Source organism: Xiphophorus hellerii, chromosome 18 (assembly GCF_003331165.1).
Source record: "Xiphophorus hellerii strain 12219 chromosome 18, Xiphophorus_hellerii-4.1, whole genome shotgun sequence".
NCBI classification, from domain to species: Eukaryota; Metazoa; Chordata; class Actinopteri; order Cyprinodontiformes; family Poeciliidae; genus Xiphophorus; species Xiphophorus hellerii.
Window position 1 is genome coordinate 4541407 of NC_045689.1, and position 17838 is coordinate 4559244.

Below are 17838 nucleotides of genomic sequence, written 5' to 3' on the forward strand. Positions count from 1 at the left end.
TTCATTCTTCATTCCAACCTGGGTCCTCAGCGTCTTCCTCACCTCTTAACTGCACTTCATGACACTCATAGCAAACTGTCACAACATGGTGACAGCTTCAACAAACATGTAAAAATATGTATAGTTTATAAGAGTTACACTCTGCAGCTTCCAGTGAATTATTTCGTAATTTAAATTTGTGCAGTTTTATGCTCAGCGGAAATGCAGCTGCTGGAAGATTGGTTTTTAAATGTCACAAAGGTGGAACGCGATGATTGCCACGAGGCATGACGCAGGAAATATTCCCAGAAATAACAAAGACAGTAAGTGTGTAGCTCTTCCCTCTTGATTTGAAGCCATAAATCAGAACCAAACTATGCTAAACAACTGCAGCAAAATGAGTTATTTAGGTGTGACGTCGCCCTTTTGAAGGTTTCAGCTCTATTATCCTGCATGTGTCAGTGGCAGATATGTAAACTTACAGGGAGGCAGACTGAATCTGATTCAAGCGTGGGAATTTTTTCTCCCCAATCTCATAATCTTTAATTGTGAAATTGTCCGTTTCATGGTGACAGATTTGCTCCACCTGTCCTGAATGGGCCTGTTTCACAACATGGAAACGTCAGCGGAGGGATTGACTCATGTGCTGACATATTTTCCAAGCAGCAGGAAAAGTTAAATCCCGTTTCTCCTCTTTGATCAGCAGGTTTTAGACGAATAACTGGAGCAAAATTAGAAGTTTGTTGTGAAGAAAAACAACAATGTTTCTGTTTTATATGTTTTCCATTATTGTTATTATTGTCCAAAAACACCCGATGGGTCACTTCCAGAGTTTTGCAGTTTAATCACAATCAGACCCAAACATTCACTGCAAAACATAATTTAACCAAGTATAACGGGTCTACTTTCTATTGCAAACGTCTTAGTACATTTGAATTAAGACAGAAGTAACTTATAAGTAACTTTACAGCAAAATATATGGCCTTGTTTAAGTACATTTTTTCATATTGAGTTTAAAAGGTAATAGCTCCACTGGTTAATTATTTCACTTATACAGTAACAAGACATTTTTTTAATTTTTATTAGCAAAATAACCTGCCACTGGAACTAAAACTTTTTCCATCAATATTTCAAGTGTACTAAGATATTTGCACTAGAAACTAGATCAAAAATACATGGGGTTCACTGTAAAAACACAAAGTCTTACCAAGTATGTTAGTCTAGTTTCCAGTGCAAATATCTTAGTACCCTTGACAAAAGTAACCGACAAAAACTTTCCAGCAAGAAATATAAACTTGTCAATAGTTCATTAATATTGATGATCAAGTTCTAGTTCCACTTATAACCAGTGTTGTATAAAGTACTGAAATCTCAGAGTCAAGTAAAAGTACAAGTACCTCTCCAAAATATGACTTTGGTAAAAGTCGAAGTCACTGACTGAAATGTTACTTGAGTAAAAGTCTTAAAGTATCTGAAACGTCTTGTACTTAAGTATGGAAATTACTGTAAAAATGGATGTACTCAAGTAATGTAATGAAAAGTACAAGTAAAAAGTAAAACAAGGCAAGTGTGAATGGCATTTCTTATATTTTGGTAAACTTGTCAAATAAACTTAAAATAATGTACCCAACCAAGTGCAGGCAAAATGAAACCTGCTAATAAATTGTTCCAGTTTTAAAGAGTAGCACATGTTAATGGTTTGTGGTTTTGAACTTGCATGCCTTTCCTATATTCGTTAAATTTAGTCTAAATTGCTATCGCTATGGCTTCTGTCCCCCATTGAACTAGGGTGACCAGACGTCCTCTTTTTCCCGGACATGTCCTACCTGTCAGACCTAAAAAGATGTCCGGGGGGAATTTAAAAATTGTCCGGGATTTTGGTCAACTGCCTCAAACACATTACATAGCTTACAGTGCATTATAGGGCACGGCGCTGCGTGTCACGTAATCCCTGAGCCGCGTCAGTGCGGGCAGCACTCTTCTCTGTTCGTCCCTCCCTCCCACCCTCTGGAACGTATTCTGATTTCTAATTTCCACCCCAACAATGGGAGAAGCGAAACAGGTGTATCCTGTTGGAGGTGATGAACAAGCCCAGGCTACGGACTTTGTTCGGTAGCCTGCTTGCTAATCAGTAGGTGGGGTCAAAACACTTTGTTTCTCTCTCTCGCTTTTTTGTAACGAGTAACTAAACCACACATTGAAAATGTATCGGAGTAAAAGTACGCAATTAAGTTCGGAAATATAGTGAAGTAAAAGTAAAAGTCATCAAAAATTTTCATACTCGAGGAAAGTATGAAGTACTCCAAAATATACTTAAGTAAAGTAGTGAAGTATTTTTACTTCGTTACTATACAACACTGCTTATAACAAGGCAGTTTTCCCATGTTATAACTGAAACAATTTGTCCCTGGAACTAGAACTGTGTTGCTAGGTAACGGGCTGGGCTTGGCTGGGGTTGCTAGGTAACGGCTATAAGTTTATAAGTGGAATAATCTGCCAGTGGAACATAAACTTTTTCACCAATATTAAGGAATTATTGGCCTAAAGCCATCTCCTCTTTGCTGAAAAGCTGCTTGTAAGTTAGCTTCAGATATTTGCATTGGAAACCAGACAGGAATACTTGGTCAGAGTTTGTGTTTTTGCAGTGCTGCACTCCGTTTCCCCTCCAGGGGTCTTGGCATGGGGTTCCTCCAGAGCAGGGGGAGCTGGAGGCCTTCTGCAGGACTTTGTTTGTGCTCTTCATATGGACCCACTTCATCTTGATTTGATTAACTGAGGTCATTTCTGTGTGTAATTCCTGATGTGTGATATAACCACATCTGTCAGAGGAGTTGTGTAACTTTCCTCTTATCTGGTTTACACATTCCACCCTGTGCAGAGAGTGAGAGCAAGAGAGATAATTCAGCTTTGTCTGAAGTAATGTCTAAGCTGAAGACACATCAGAAACCCCAAATCCTGCAGGAACGGGACGCACCACAACCCAGAACAAGGACACAAGCAACAACGCTAAACTCCCACACTGCAAAACACTAAACAGTATTTCTGTCTAGTTCTAGTGGAAATGACATATTAAACTTGAAATAAAACTCAGAAAGAACTTTTCAGCAAGATGTATGAGCTTGTTTCAGTCAATAATTCATTAATATTGATAAGATTCCACTGGCAGATTATTCCACTTATAATAAGACATTTTTCCCATGTTACAAACGAAATAAGCTGATAAAGGAACTTTTTTAATCAATTTTAAGGAATTATTGACTTAAAACAAGGTCCTATATATTAATAAAAAATTACTTTTAAGTTATTTTTGTCTTATTTCAAGTGTACTAAGACATTTCCACAAGAAACTAGACCAAAAGTAAGATGTTGTGTTTTTGCAGTGCACTGGAGTAATTTGTGGCATGAAAGACCCAAAATCTTGAAGTAAGTATTCCTTTTAGTTAAAAATTTGTCTCAAACAAAAGAGAAAATCTGAGAATCAAACATTTTATAGAAACTTTTTTCCACTTTAAGGAACAAATATGTAAAATGTCTTTTTTTTTTACCGAAAGTGTTTGATTCTCAGATTTTCTCTTTTGTTTGAGACTAACTTGTTATTAAAATGAAAACTTACTTCAAGATTTTGGGTCTTTCATGCCACAAATTACTCCAGTGCACTGCAAAAACACAAAATCTTACTTTTGGTCTAGTTTCAGGTGCAAATATTTAAATACACTTGAAACAAGAGAAAACTAACTTATAAGTAACTTTTCAAAAACTGCAACTGAAAAAACTTATTTTCATTTTCAAAAAAAATCTGCTAACTTCAAATCTCTTTCAGTTTCTTTAAGTATTTTTTTTTAATTTCAGAACTTTTATTTCCGTTTCAATTTTTGTCAGTTTCAAAATAATTTTTGAGTTTCAAATTGTTTTTTAGTTTCATTTTTTCTTCTTTTAAGCTAAACTTTATGGCTCCAATTTAGCTCCGCGCAGATTATTCCACTTAAAACATTTTTAAGAAGTAAGAAGTGAAATAATCAGCCACTCAAACGTTTTAATCAATATTAACAAATTATTGATTTATAACAAGCTTCTATTCGTTGCTGAAATGTTACTTCTAAGTTAGTTTTGTCTTATTTCAGCTAATACAATATTTGCACTCTGAAAATGACTTGGTCTTGTGTTTTTGCAGTGCAGGACTATTTTTTGCTTTCCATGCAACCTTGTAAGAAGTTAATCGGTTATTCCACCAACCATCGCATCTTTTTTGCCGGAGGGAACCGGGTTTAATTTGGCTTGAAGGCTCCTTCAGGGGCCGTAAACACGATGCGCCCGCAGCGTGACCTGCAAACAGCGTGCATCTGCATTCTCCATTTGTTAAATCCTCATTACCTCACTGTAATTACGCAGCAGCAGCAGCAATCCTGTAGGGTAAGCTTCGCCTGCACCAGCAAATAAAGATTTTAGGGCACATTTAAGAGCAGAAAAACTCCCAGTGACGGGCAGACTGCCTGGCTCTGTGGGGAAAATGTTGTGTTTGACTGACCCGCATTCAGGGAAATCTGTAAGAAAACAACGGAATGAGTTCAGCTTTCAAAGCCTTTCTGGCTCTGAGAGGTTATTTCTGGAGGGATTTTTTTTTTCTCCGAGTCCATCCTGGCTCGGTTCCGGTTCTGGTTTGGATCCTGAACAGTGGCTCTGTGTGTTTGCTCCTGCTGCTAATCAAATTAAAGCTCATGGCTCTCCTCACCTCCACGCAGGCAGTAAAAAGCCTCCATAATTACCCCGAGGGAAGTGGACCAGGTTACTTCTGTTAGAAATAATAAAAACAAAGCAGCAGAATTTACCTTCTTCTCATCACTAAAAAAGATAAAACTCGTTTCATGTGGCAGTCTAACTGACTTTAATTTCCCAACCTTTGACCTTTATTTAAGTGAAACGTATTTGATAAAGAAAAGTCATTGCTTCTGATCAGTTTTGATTAGTTTCTATCGATAACTTTGGGATTTGATTGGTTCTCTGAGGATTTTCAGGTCTGAATAGTCAAGTAGGTGAATGTTGATAAGGCCTAAACCGGAGACAGGGACGGTGGCCCTTCAAAATAAAACATACCCCTATGTTGGTTGCTGTTTTATAATACATGTATTAGGTACATGATGGGAAAGTTGTTGCCTAGCAACAAGAAGGTTCAGGGTTTAAATCCCAGCCATTCTTCCATCCATCCATCCATTCATCCATCATCCGTCCGTCCTTCCGTAAGTCGATGGACGGATGACAATTTAGATTTAAATTGTCATACGTCAGTCCATCCATCCATCCATCCATCTGCACAGGATAAAATTGAGTGTCGGAAAACATAGATAGATAGATAGATAGATAGATAGATAGATAGATAGATAGATAGATAGATAGATAGATAGATAGATAGATAGATAGATAGATAGATAGATAGATAGAAAGATTTAAAATAGTTTACAAACTTCAATTTGTTTTTGATCAGGTTACATTTGCTTGACATTAAAAAATTATCACCTATAAATTCTGTGACCAACCAGTCTTTTAGATTCTGATCTTATTTTGAAATCCTAAACCGGAAGTCCCCCTCTTTCCCTCCGGCTGACGTGATTTAACGCCTCTCCTTCAGCTGGGAAGCTGATCCACTTTAACTTTCTCAGACAATAATAACGACCCGTCAGTAAGAGGTTTATTCCCCGCAGGAAACTCGCCATCGTGTCCGTGGATTGTTGGACTTAAAAACAAAAACAAAAACCCCGCTGTGATTTCCCAGGAGAAAAGACAGATTTTATTCTTGAGGTAAATATCGGCTTTAAATGACTATTTTCTGTATTTTGGAGGTGTTTCAATGCGTTAAAATGTGAGGTTGGTCACCGCTGCTCAGCGTCTGAATGGGGTTTTTGTGTCTCTATTATATGGAAACAAAAAGAGTAAAAAGTGACCTTTGTTACGTTTTATTTGTTGACATAAAAGCTTCTGGCAGGCTGCTGGTCTCACTCCCTTTGTGCGCGTCCATATGGACACCAGGCAGGAAAAGTCTCAGCTTTACGCTTTTCAATGCGTTTTTGCAAGAAAAACGTCATTTTATTCATATTTTTACAAGATTTCTCCCACTAGCTGTTCAGTGGACTATAACTGGTTACTATAATCTAATCTATAAGACAGGTTGAAATAGTTTACATGCGTCAAAGTTGGTGAAATGAGCTAAAAGGTCATTATTAAAAGAGGAAATCATGTGAAGAATGAAACTGCGTGGATTTTTCCCGGTGGGGGAATGAAATCAGTCAGCTGGGGAAACTTCAGGAGAACCTGAAGATGATCTCAGCGGCTGCAGTTACATAACACACACGGTATGAGAGCCGAGGAAGTTAATTAAACCTTCACTTTGTTCTTCTGACCACAGCCTTTTTTTTTTAACTGGACACACTCCAGCAGCTGCTGGAACCACTTAAACTGCTCCCAGTTAGGGGAAAGGCAACAAAGCGAGGCGAAGGAAAACCGAAAATCTGCTCCTGCGACGGATTTTGCAACACGTAAAGGAGACGTGAATCACAGTCTGAGCTGATTCAACGTGTAGGCAGCGCATGTAGTCATCACTGTTAGGAAGAAGGAAGATGTCACTTTCTGGAGGATGGCCGAGTTGGACAACAGCTGCGTTTCCGTTATAAATGTGCGCAAAATATTACAATATTCCGCAAATGTTGAAAACACATAATTTCGCCATTGCTTAAATAAGAAACGCAAATAAAATCACACGTGAATAAGTTTGTTTGCAATAAATCATTATTGCAAACAAAAACATGCTGAGCCATCATCCTTCTACTACTTCCTGTGGTCGTTTTCTTCATTGTTTCCGTCAGTAGTAACATCTGGTTGTTGTGATGTCACTCCTCTGAAGCAGAAGAAGTGTTGCTATTGCAGTTTTGAGAAATAAACCAATTTTGTCGCTGAAAAAGCCACGTAATCCTAGTGCCAAAACCTTTTATTGAAAAAAAGAGGTTTTTCAAAATGGCAGTTTTTTCCATTAAGCAAATTCAAGTTGCCCAATTCTATAGGTAATAGAAACGCTGTTAGTATTCTGCTAATGTTGAAAAAACACAATTTTGCAATTGCTGTGTTTCTATTAAATTAAAAACAGAGTTAAAATCACAACTGAATAAGTTTGTGATAAGTCATGAAAGAAACATGCCGCACCATCATCCTTCAGCTACTTCCTCTCATCTTCTTTTTTGTGGTTTCTACCAGTAGCAACATCCTATTGTAGGTCGCATGACTCATGTGATGTGAAAAAAGTGTTTGTTTATGTGGAGATTTGTTGACTATACTGCCCTACTGAACTGTTCAGAGAAAATAATGAGTTTTGTTTGTTTTTATATTTGTTTGGTCATGTGACTATCACTGTGACTTGTATTTTTGTGCTGAGCCATTCGGTGATTTATAAACTAACAACAGTATTTTAAAGCCAGTGGAAGGACTTTAGAACTGGTGTGATGTGCTCCATCTTCCTGGGTTTAGTCAGAACGCCAGCAGCAGCGTTCTGGTTCTGATTGAGTTTTTAGTCAGACTCTGTTGACACTGTCTGTGAAGACACTGTCACGGCAATCAGTGCGACTAAAGATAAATGTATGGACGAGTTTCTCTAGATTGTGTTGAGATATTGTTCTTTTAATCCCGGAAATGTTATTCATGTTATAGAAGGCCGACTTTGTAGCCATCTTTATGTGGCTCTGAAGCCAAAGTGTGATATCTTGCTATTAATTAGACCAAATACATGTAAAAGCCTTGGTATAAACAGATTTAACGGTATAACTTGATTTGTAGATTAAAACATGGACTTCTTGCTAAAACTATATAGAAAGGCAAACACAAAATCTTACCAAGTATTTTCGGTCTATTTTCTATGTAAATATTTTAGCACAATTAAATTAAACAAAAACTAACAAGTAACTTTTCAGCAGCGTATGAGCTTGTTCCAAGTACACAATTCCTTAATATTGAAGAAAAGGTTCTACACCTTGGGAAAAATGTCTTGTTCAAAGTTAAATAATCTGCCATCAGAACTAGAATTTGGTTGCTAGGTAACAGGCTGGGCTTGGCTGATGTTGCTAGGTAACGGTGGAGCGCCCATTGAAGCGAGTGAAATAATCTGCCAGCGGAACTAGAATTTTTTCTTCGATATTAAGTATCGACTTAAAATAAGCTGTTTATTGCTGAAAAGATTCCTGAAAGTTAGTTTTGCCTTATTTTAAGTGTGATAAGATGTTAGAAACGAGACAAAAACACTTAAAACTTTGTGTTTTTGCAGGGACCGAAGGTCGAACAGCCACTCAAGAAGATGTCATTTCTTGCTGACCTGTTTACAAGGAGATTGTTTATTTAGTGTGCATGAGCAGTTCCCCAATCTCAGAAATTAGAACATAACTTTCACATTATGAAGGCTTTCCTCTGTGTTTTTTTTTTTTCTCCGAAGAGTTTTTGCGGCGCTAGTGGCTCGTATTTTTTGCGACAGTAGGCAGACAGGAAAGCGGGGGGGAAGACATGCGGTAAAGGTCGTCGGGACCGGGAGTCGAACCAGCGACGTCCGCGTCGAGGACTAAGGCCTCCAAACGTGGGGCGTGCTAACCCCCTGCGCCACCACAGCACGGCTCTGTGTTTTTTCTGTGTCAATTCAAGTTATCAGTTGCAAGTTTGGAAGTTTTTTTTTTTAAATTAAACGCATCAAAAAACCCACTGTTGGCAAAAACAACCATATTAACCAAACAACAAATCAAATCAGCTTTCCTTTACTGTAAAAAAAACAAACGGATTACCAGACAGGCAGAGCACGTTTTGCCCAACTGTCGCCTGCTGTGCAGCTTTGCTCCGACCTGCAGAGGAACAACAACAACAATGCTGTTTGTCCCAGATGATGATGATGATGATGATGATGAGCTCACGGGTGGCTCAACGGTGCCGTTTAAGCAGAGTCAGGAAACAAATGGAGCCTGAGAGCAGAAACAGATGTTGGATCAGCCTCCTCCTCCTCCTCCTCCTCGGTTGATTGCATCATCAGCGCGTGTCCCAGATTGCTGCTTCCAGGAAAGGTGATGCACGAAGCGAAGAGACGCCAGCTAAACTTCCTTCATGAAGAGTTAAGCTGGTGTTGTAATTTAGCTCTAAACTAAACAGAAAAGTACCGTAAACATCTGGATTTCTCAAAGTTATTTATTTTTTTGTAATCAGTCATGATACAATCATGTAGGGTTGGACAATAAGTCAATAACAATAATATATTGCGATAAGATAAGATAAGACTTTATTGATCCTCGAGGAGGGAAAATTTGTTTGTCCCAGCATAGCACACAATAAAAATTAAAAATAAATAAATAATAAACGTACAAGAATAAGACACACACATACACGCTCAGTATATTATTAAAAATACGGTATATTCAACATTTAAAATGCACAGCTCTAGAGACCGTGTGTGTATTATAAAATCAGACAGTTTCAGGGAGAAAGGATGGAGACATGAATCAATATCAATAAATATTAGATGGCATATTCAATATTCAATGAACTCTGATCTGGAACCGCACAGCATTCTGGGAGATGGAGAGGAAAGACTTTAGCCTCTCTCGGCTAACTAAGCCAGGTTGGTGGAATCAACTAGCTCGTTCGCTCTTCGGTTGCCTAGCAACAAACTGCTGAGTAACTTGTGCAGCAGCAGTTCAATGTTTCTGCACCACGTCTCATAACTGCTTCAAAATAAAAAATGACAGCGTGAAGTGAAAACTGGATGAAGCGGGAAAGGCCACGCCACCAGTTGGCTGAATTTAAGATACTTAAAACAAAAAAAACTAATCAAGGATTATCAATATCGACTGACATTAAACACTTATATCGTGATACGGTTTTCAGCCCTACAATCATGTTTTTATTGATACCAAAAATATATATTTGTATGTCTTTAAAAAAATACACATGGCACATTTGAAAAGTGTTTACTTCGAGCTTTGTTGTATTTTTTGAAGCAACAGAGCAAAAATACTAGCTTTGCTGATGACTTTGTGATTTTAAAAAAATGTGTATCAGAAATCATATGTTTGACCTTTTTGTTAAAGCTCAATGTTAAGATGCAGGTAAGTGTTTAAAATCTTGAAAAATAAACACCCACGAAAGCAATTTATTTATTTCAAAGGATCTCTGGAATTCATTAATGCCTTTTAAAACACAATTTTCTAACCTAAGTTAAGTTTTTATTTATTTTATTTTTAGTACAAGTGTGTTTTAGGACGTACTCACATCTGTTTTAATGAAACAACACGAGTAATAGTGGCGTAGGCAGAGAGGACAGACTGAAAAACCAAAAAAATGGTTTTATAGGGTTTTATAGAGGACAGAAAATTAGCAAATAAGATTTAGTTTGGTCATAAAATCGCCGCCAGTTGCAAAGGATGTCGGTTTTTAGGAATCAAACAGACATTGGATGGGATAAACGATCATATCTGAAAGCGTGTCACCAGTTATTTGTGAGTTAGAATCCAGTTTATTTCTGCATGCACTGCAAAAACAGAAAATGTTACCAAGTAAATTTGGTTTAGTTTCAAGTGCAAATATCTTGAGATAAAACAAAACTAACATACACGTAACTTTTCAGTAAGATATGTTAGCTTGTTTTAAGTCAATAATTCCTTAATATTGATAATAAACTAATAGCTACACTGGCGGATTATTTTACTTATAACAAGGGAAAAATGTAGTGTTATAAATGAAGTAATCTGGAATTAAAACTCACACTTTTTCGTCATTATTACGCAATTATTGACTTAAAACAAATTTTCTATACCTCACTGAAAAGTTACTTGTATGTTAGTTTTGCCTTATTTCTGGTATAGTAAGACCAAAAGTACTTGGTAAGATTTTGTTTTTGCAGTGTAGCATCCAGTTGATTAAATTTTCTCTAAATTAAATAACATTTAAGATTCTTCTCTCGAGTTATGCTTTATTTTTTTAATCCCTTTTATTTACAAAAACATGATGAAACGGCCTTTTCTGTGTCATTGTTTGGCTGGAGAGCTGAAATCTTTGCAGCTTTGCAGCAAAACGTCCAAGTTTACGACGAAAGTGTTGCTTCACCGGTTCGTCTGGACCGGTTCTGACTGGTTCGTTTCTCCCTTGTTGTGGTCAAACTTGTTCCAGATTTAGGTCTGGGTGTGTTTATGAGCTCAGCATCAACGTCTTTAGTAATCCACATGATTCATTTGTTCCATAATTTGGTTCGGACTTGAGGAGTTTATTGCTCTTTGTGTTGAGAGGAGGACTGACCTCTGATTGTTTTTGTTCTTCACTCCAATCGGACTCGGCTGCCGTTTCAGGCGCTGCGTTGCTGCTCACTGCAGAGGCGCCTGTGGAAATCGGTTTTTGTGTTTTTTGTTGTTGCAGTAATTAGATTAATCCAGTTTTACAGGCATGAACCGGTCCAGGTTGCGGTTTTCTTCTATGGAATTTGTAACAGTCGTGTTTGCAACATCAACCAGTCGCTCAAACGAATCCTGTCTTGTTCTATTCAAAGCTGAAAAGTTGCTCCATGCTTGATGCAACTTTTCCATTCCTTCTGTTTGCTGCTGGCCGGAGATGGATAGTAACTGGTTACATCAACTCATTTACGTTTACTTGAGTGACTTTTTGGAAAAATGTACTTGTACAAGTATTTTTACTACGCTGCACTTTGAGTAATTTTATTATGAAGTATTTCTACTCTTACTTGAGTGAAATTTCTGGATGCTCTACTTTCTGAATGAAAAACAAACATGTTTTAACCAGAAATTCACCAGACACACACCTGCAGTTTCTGTTAAAGTCTCATCAGTTGTTTGTTGAAAGAGACGTACAGAGTACTTTTTACTAAATACTTTTTTACTCTTACTAAAGTACATTTTTTGGGTGCTCTGCTCACCTCTGGTTCTGGCTTCTTCTATGTAAATAATTAACACATTTTTCTAGTTATTATTGATGTTATGGTCCAATAGTTTGCTAAAAATCATTAACTAAAAAGAATTTCTCATCCAACCACCTAATGCAAAACCAAAAGCAACAAATCAATTAACTACCTGACGAATTAATAATTTCCATTTGCATTATTTATCGATTTTCTCTTTTTTTTTTACTCAAAACTGAATGATAAATGTCTTCAGTCTGGTGTTTTGTTCTCCACTAGGTCGTCTGTGGGCAGAGGGGCCAAACAAAATCATTCAGAGGGCCGCAAATGGTCCCTGTGCCACACTTTGGACATCCCTGATATTTTTCCCATGTTGTAAGTGAAATAATCTACTAGTAGTACTTTCAATCAATATCAATCAATACTAGGGAATTATTGACTTAAAACAAGCTTTATTAGCGTAAAAAGTTACTTGTAAATTAGTTTTCTCTTATTTCAAGTGTAATAAAATATTTGCACTAGGAATTAGACCGGAATGCTTGGTAATAGTTTGTTTTTGCACAGAAAATCAATTAAAATGAACCTTTTTAAAGTATTTTCCGTACCTCTGGAGCTCTGTGAACATTTGCAGCAGTTTTTCAGATGATGCTGTCAAGTGATGGATCCCAGAATTTCACCACATGCGGCTGTTGGTGCTTCATTTCTGCACAGGGATGTATAAAATGTGAAAAATGCAAACTCGTTTTTTTGTTTGCAACATTTCTGCGAAAATCACTGAGAAGTTTTTGGTTTTTGCATAAACGAATTTAAATTGTTATGGATCATTTAAGATATTAGGGGTCAGAAAAAGGTCAGTCCTGTTGTTTCTTGAACATTGCTAGGAGACGACCCGGCCGTGAACCCGTCACATGCTCCGCTGTCTCTGGAGGCGATAAGAGAAAGAAAGCAGAAACTTTGAACCTGCTGTTTGACTCTGCACTGCAAAAACACAAAATCCACAAAATCTTACCAAGTATTTTTGATTTTTGTTCTAGTTTCTAGTGCAAATATCTAAGTAGGCTTGAATTAAGAGGAAACTAACTTGCAAGTAACTTTTCAGCAAGAAAATAGAGTTTGTTTTGAGTCAATAATTCCTCAAATTATTATTATTAAAGAATAATTTGAGGAATTATTCCTTAAATAAAAGTTTTTCATCAACTTTTTTTTGATGAAAAAGTTCTAGTTATAACATGGGAAAAATGTCTTGTAAATTAAAGTATCTGCCAGTGGAACTCGAACATTTTCATCAGTATTAAGGGTTTACTTATTATTTTGTCTTAATTCAAGCACATTAATCTATTTCCACATCAAACTAGACTAAAATACTTGGCAGCGTTTTGTGTTTTTGAGCTGAACTCCAAATAGATTTGATCTAGTTTCTAGTGGAAATATCTTAGTGCTCTTGAAATAAGTTAAAGCTTACAAGATGAAATAGTAGCTTGTTTGAAGTCAATAATTCATTAATATTCTAATTCGACTGGCAAATTATTTCACCTCTAACAAGAATCGACAATAATCTCAACCTGAGTAACGTTGCTCTCACCTTCTCCAAATTTAACAAAACTGGTCCCAAATGTTTCTTCCAGATATATTTTTTTAATGCTTCTATTTATCAGTTTAAAGATGCCAATAAATGTTTCCAGAGGTCATGAAAGGTCAACCAGACCCCCCCCCACTCTCTTCAAATCAGACAAAATTGGTGCCAATCAACTCGACTACGTTTGTGCAGCATTTTTTTGTTGTTGTTTGTGCTGCTTTTGCTTTGCAGATATTGATGATGACCTCTGAGGAAACTTTTCTAATAATATATTTAAATTGATTATATCTTTAAATAGCAGCACAAGCAAAAATTTTAACTGCACAAACGTTTGACAGCAATTTTGTTTGATCTGAAGAACCGTGTGTGGTGGGGGTAACTCTAATCAGGTTAGTCTAACTGTGGCATAATTACTTTTTCATGAATATTAAGGAATTATTTACTAAAAACAACCTCCTGTTTTAAGTAAATAATCTTGCTGAAAAGTTACTTTTAAGTTAGTTTGGTTTTCTTTCAAATGTACTAACATATTTGCACTAGAAACTAGACTAAAATACTTGGTAATATTTTGCTTTTGCAGTTTTCAAACCTCGGGGTGAATCACATGTCCTCTTTCTCTGGAGGGAAGCTTATAAATCTCCCTCCATCTTGTTTATCACATTGTGATTTTTTTTACTCTCCTCTTCATCTCTTTTTGATTAATTTTTCTTTTTTTTTTTCCTCTCTCAGATCTCCGGTGTTTTCTTGCCACATTCCTGACGTTTCTGCAGACAAGATCACGTTTTTCACCCCGGATATGGCTTTTCTGTGCAGGAGAGGAAGCTGATTTGATTTAAAAAATATACTTCAGTCTTTCTGCTTTTACTCAAACACTTTTTAAAAAGCAAAAATGCCAGCAAAGACACCAATCTACCTAAAAACTACAACCCCAAAGAAAGGGAAGAGGCTGCGGCTGCGTGACGTCCTGTCGGGGGACATGATCAGCCCCCCGCTGGGCGACGTGCGCCACAGCGCGCACGTGGGACCGGAAGGCGAGGGGGACATGTTTGGAGACGTGGGTTTCCTCCAGGGGAAGATGGACATGCTTCCGGGCCATGGCCACGCCCGCTCGCACAGCGTGGACCAGGCCGCCACGCAGGAGCCCCGCAGCTTCGCCTACAACGGCTGCCACTACCAGCAGGCCTCCAACGGGCTGCTGAAGAGCACCGTGTCCATGCCAGTGTGCGTCGCCCACGAGCAGGCCCCGCCCAAGCCGCCGCGGCTCCACCTGGACCAGCAACCAGGTGAGCCGGGTGACGCTCAGCCGGAAGTTTGTGAAGCGTCCGCCGTGCGCGGGCTCGTCCCATCATCCGGGTCCTTCTCGGAGGCGTCGTCGGAGGACTCCGTGTCGGAGACGTGTGGACCCCCGGATGTCCGCCGCGGCCTCAGCCTGGACTCGGACGCCGGGTTGAGCAACGAGGATCTGAGCAGCGAGCGCAGTGACTCGCCATGCCCGGTGCCGGGCCTCCAGCCGGCCGACTCCCTGGCCAGGCTGGACCTGGACCTGGACCTGGGCCCGTCCATCCTGGAGGACGTGCTGAGCATCATGGACCGCTATAAGGCCGAGGACGACCGCTGCGAGCTGTGAGGACAGGACTCTCTGAGACATGCTGAGAAAAACGGGGAGACTTTACCTGAGTGCAGTGGCGTCCCCAAGAGGGGGGATAGAGGGGGCCAGGGCCCGGTCTGGAAAAATGTTAGCTCCCCAGTAAATCATGTTCAGGTCAGACAAAGGCATACAATCATCTACTTTAATCAACACATACACATAAAACCCAATAAATACATACATACACATAAAATAATACTAAAAAAAAAGATATTATTATATGATATAAAAAAGTGTGATATAAATCACACTTGTTTAAGAAAGTTACATCTGGAAGGAGCCAATTTCAATTGGAAATGTTTTTCTGAAAGCAGTATTTGTGTTTGTGGTGCCATGAATGCTGATCCATGCATTCATAGCCATATAGTTACCTAAAAAAACAAGTAATAAATAGTTTTTTGTCATTATTCTTTATCATTTTCACAATAGTACCACAAAATATTGTGATAAAATTAGAACTCCGTATCTCCCACTCCATCCATCCATCCATTTTCTTCACACCCTTGTCCCTAGTGAGGTCGGGAGGTGCTGGTTCCTATCTCCAGCTAACGTTCCAGGTGAGAGGCAGCGTCACCCTGGACAGGTCCGTATCTCCCACTCCTAAAATATGTATAATTTTTCCTTGCCTGGTCTGGCCTTTGGGGGGCGCCACTGATGAAATGCAAAACTGTTGCTGCTTTAGACGCTTCTCCAGAACCTGAATCCTGACACAAACCTGCCGCCATCGAAGCACAGAGCACTTCCTGTTCCCTTTTCTGCTCCTTCAACGGTTCACCACGTGATGAATATTCCCAGACGGACCTGGGAAACCAAACAGCTGCACATTTATTATTAGAAACTTCGCTGGATCTTCTGTCCGATTATTCTTCCTTGGATTTTTTTTTTTTAGATTTCAGTCACCAGCTACTGTTGATAAACTGTTTGTTTGTTTTTGTTGTTGTTGTTTTATTAGAAAGAAACTCAGGATGTTTCCGTTTTTATTTTTGGATGGTTTGGAAGCTGTAAGTGTCAGAACAATGTTCCTTTTTTTTTTTTGCAGATCTCCTGTTTAAAATCTGTCAGCATGAACTTCCTCCAGCATCACAGTAGCCTACCATTGAAATGTTATTTTATTCTGTAAATATCTCTGTAAATCTAAAATAAAGATATTTCTTATAAATAAATTCTGCTCTCCTGGACAGTTGTTCACACACATATCAAGATAATAAATGTTTTTATATAATAATTGGTCTAAAAAAAAAAAAAAGTGAATTTCAGTTGAATATTTCAGGCTTTAATTTCTTGTAATTTTGATGATTATGACTCACAGGGAATGAAAAACTCAGAAAATAATCTCAGAAAATTTTAATATTACATCAGAGCAATAATAAAATAGATGTTTTTATGATTTGCAAGCCGTAGGCATCTAAATTACAAGAAATAAATACTTGGAATATTTCACTCTACATGTGACAAATCAATATAATAAATCAGCTTCACTTCACTTCACTCTGGGATTAGTGACTGAGAAAATATGCATTTTTTACAACTGTTATACATTATTTTTTATGTATATTATCATCAAATATTTTAAAATATTATCTTGATATTAATATTAATTGGTACATTAAAGTAGTATTAAATATGAACAATAATTTATCTTTAGCACATTATTTTTTGACATCTATATTACTTTTCATGTTATTAAAATATCAAATATTTATTTTTAGTTTTAATACATTGTTTTAAATGTATCTTATAATTTTTTATATTTCATTAAAATTATTATTTTATTACTGTTAATGTAAAATATTAGCGTATTTATTTTTTATTTAATTATTTTTAATATATCATTTTTTAGATGTATATTAAAACTTTTTATATTTTTATAAAATATTATTTTATTACTAATATTAAATATTATTAATTGATTTGTTTTATTATTTTTAATGCATCTTTTAGATGTACTGTACCTATAAATATGTGAAAATCTGAAGAACTCCACGCAACCAGCTGCAATTTGTAAAATTTAGTTTTTACTGCTCCCTAGCGGCAATATAGAGTTACTACACCTACTTTTCAGTAGACATTCCTGACTTTAATTTAGTAATTTTATAATTCTTTTCTGCATTAAACGGTAACTGTAGTGATCATAGATCATATTTCATTTTCAAATTTCAAGGCCTGGGTAGACTGTAAAGCATCAACAGCTAATATATTAGCCAATATGTCGGTTTTGTTTTGAGTTTTTCATAATAAAATGTTAGATTTTGCAACTTTTTAAAAATGCACATGCTTTCTCATTGTAATTTTTGGTATTAAGGCTGATGTCTGAAGAGGACATTAAACTCTACCCAATGTGACTAACGTCACTGAATGAAGAACAAGCTTGTTTTAATCAAAAAAAGCATCAGACACAAACACAGGCCTACAGTTTATGTTGAAGTGAGACCTCTGTTCAGACACGAGCTTTGTTATTCTCTGCTGAGCCGTTTCTGCCATTTGGAGATCAAGATGACACATTACCTACGCTAAGTATTAATTTCATACGTTTTATACTGAAAAAACTTTAAATTAGAAAAAGTTTCTTTGTCTTTATTAATGTGTTAATTTGTAATTATGCTACTTATTTGTGTTAATTTTGTTATGATAGTCTGTAAAGTACCAGAGTTTTACATAAAATTGCAGTTTTTCCTCTATCTGATGACATCATCAGTTGCTTATTAACACAATACTTTTATA

The 17838-nt window shown here is 37.2% G+C and overlaps 1 protein-coding gene across 2 annotated transcripts; it reads left to right on the forward strand.

The window, feature by feature from the left end:
* The first annotated feature begins 5604 nt into the window (after positions 1–5604).
* zgc:154093 (cdc42 effector protein 2) lies at positions 5605–16280 on the forward strand. Of its 2 annotated transcripts, XM_032544972.1 has the most exons (3): positions 5605–5772; positions 12173–12268; positions 14199–16280. In XM_032544972.1, the coding sequence occupies exon 3, from the start codon at positions 14359–14361 to the stop codon at positions 15094–15096; it is 738 nt and encodes a 245-aa protein (XP_032400863.1). In that variant the 5' UTR covers positions 5605–5772; positions 12173–12268; positions 14199–14358; the 3' UTR covers positions 15097–16280. The 2 variants fall into 2 exon arrangements, with proteins under 2 accessions (XP_032400863.1, XP_032400862.1); XM_032544971.1 differs by lacking the exon at positions 12173–12268.
* The last annotated feature ends 1558 nt before the right edge of the window (positions 16281–17838 follow it).

Coding starts and splice junctions, on each gene's coding strand:
- zgc:154093 (XM_032544972.1), top strand. CDS start 14,359: ATGCCAGCAAAGACACCAATCTACCTAAAAACTACAACCCCAAAGAAA.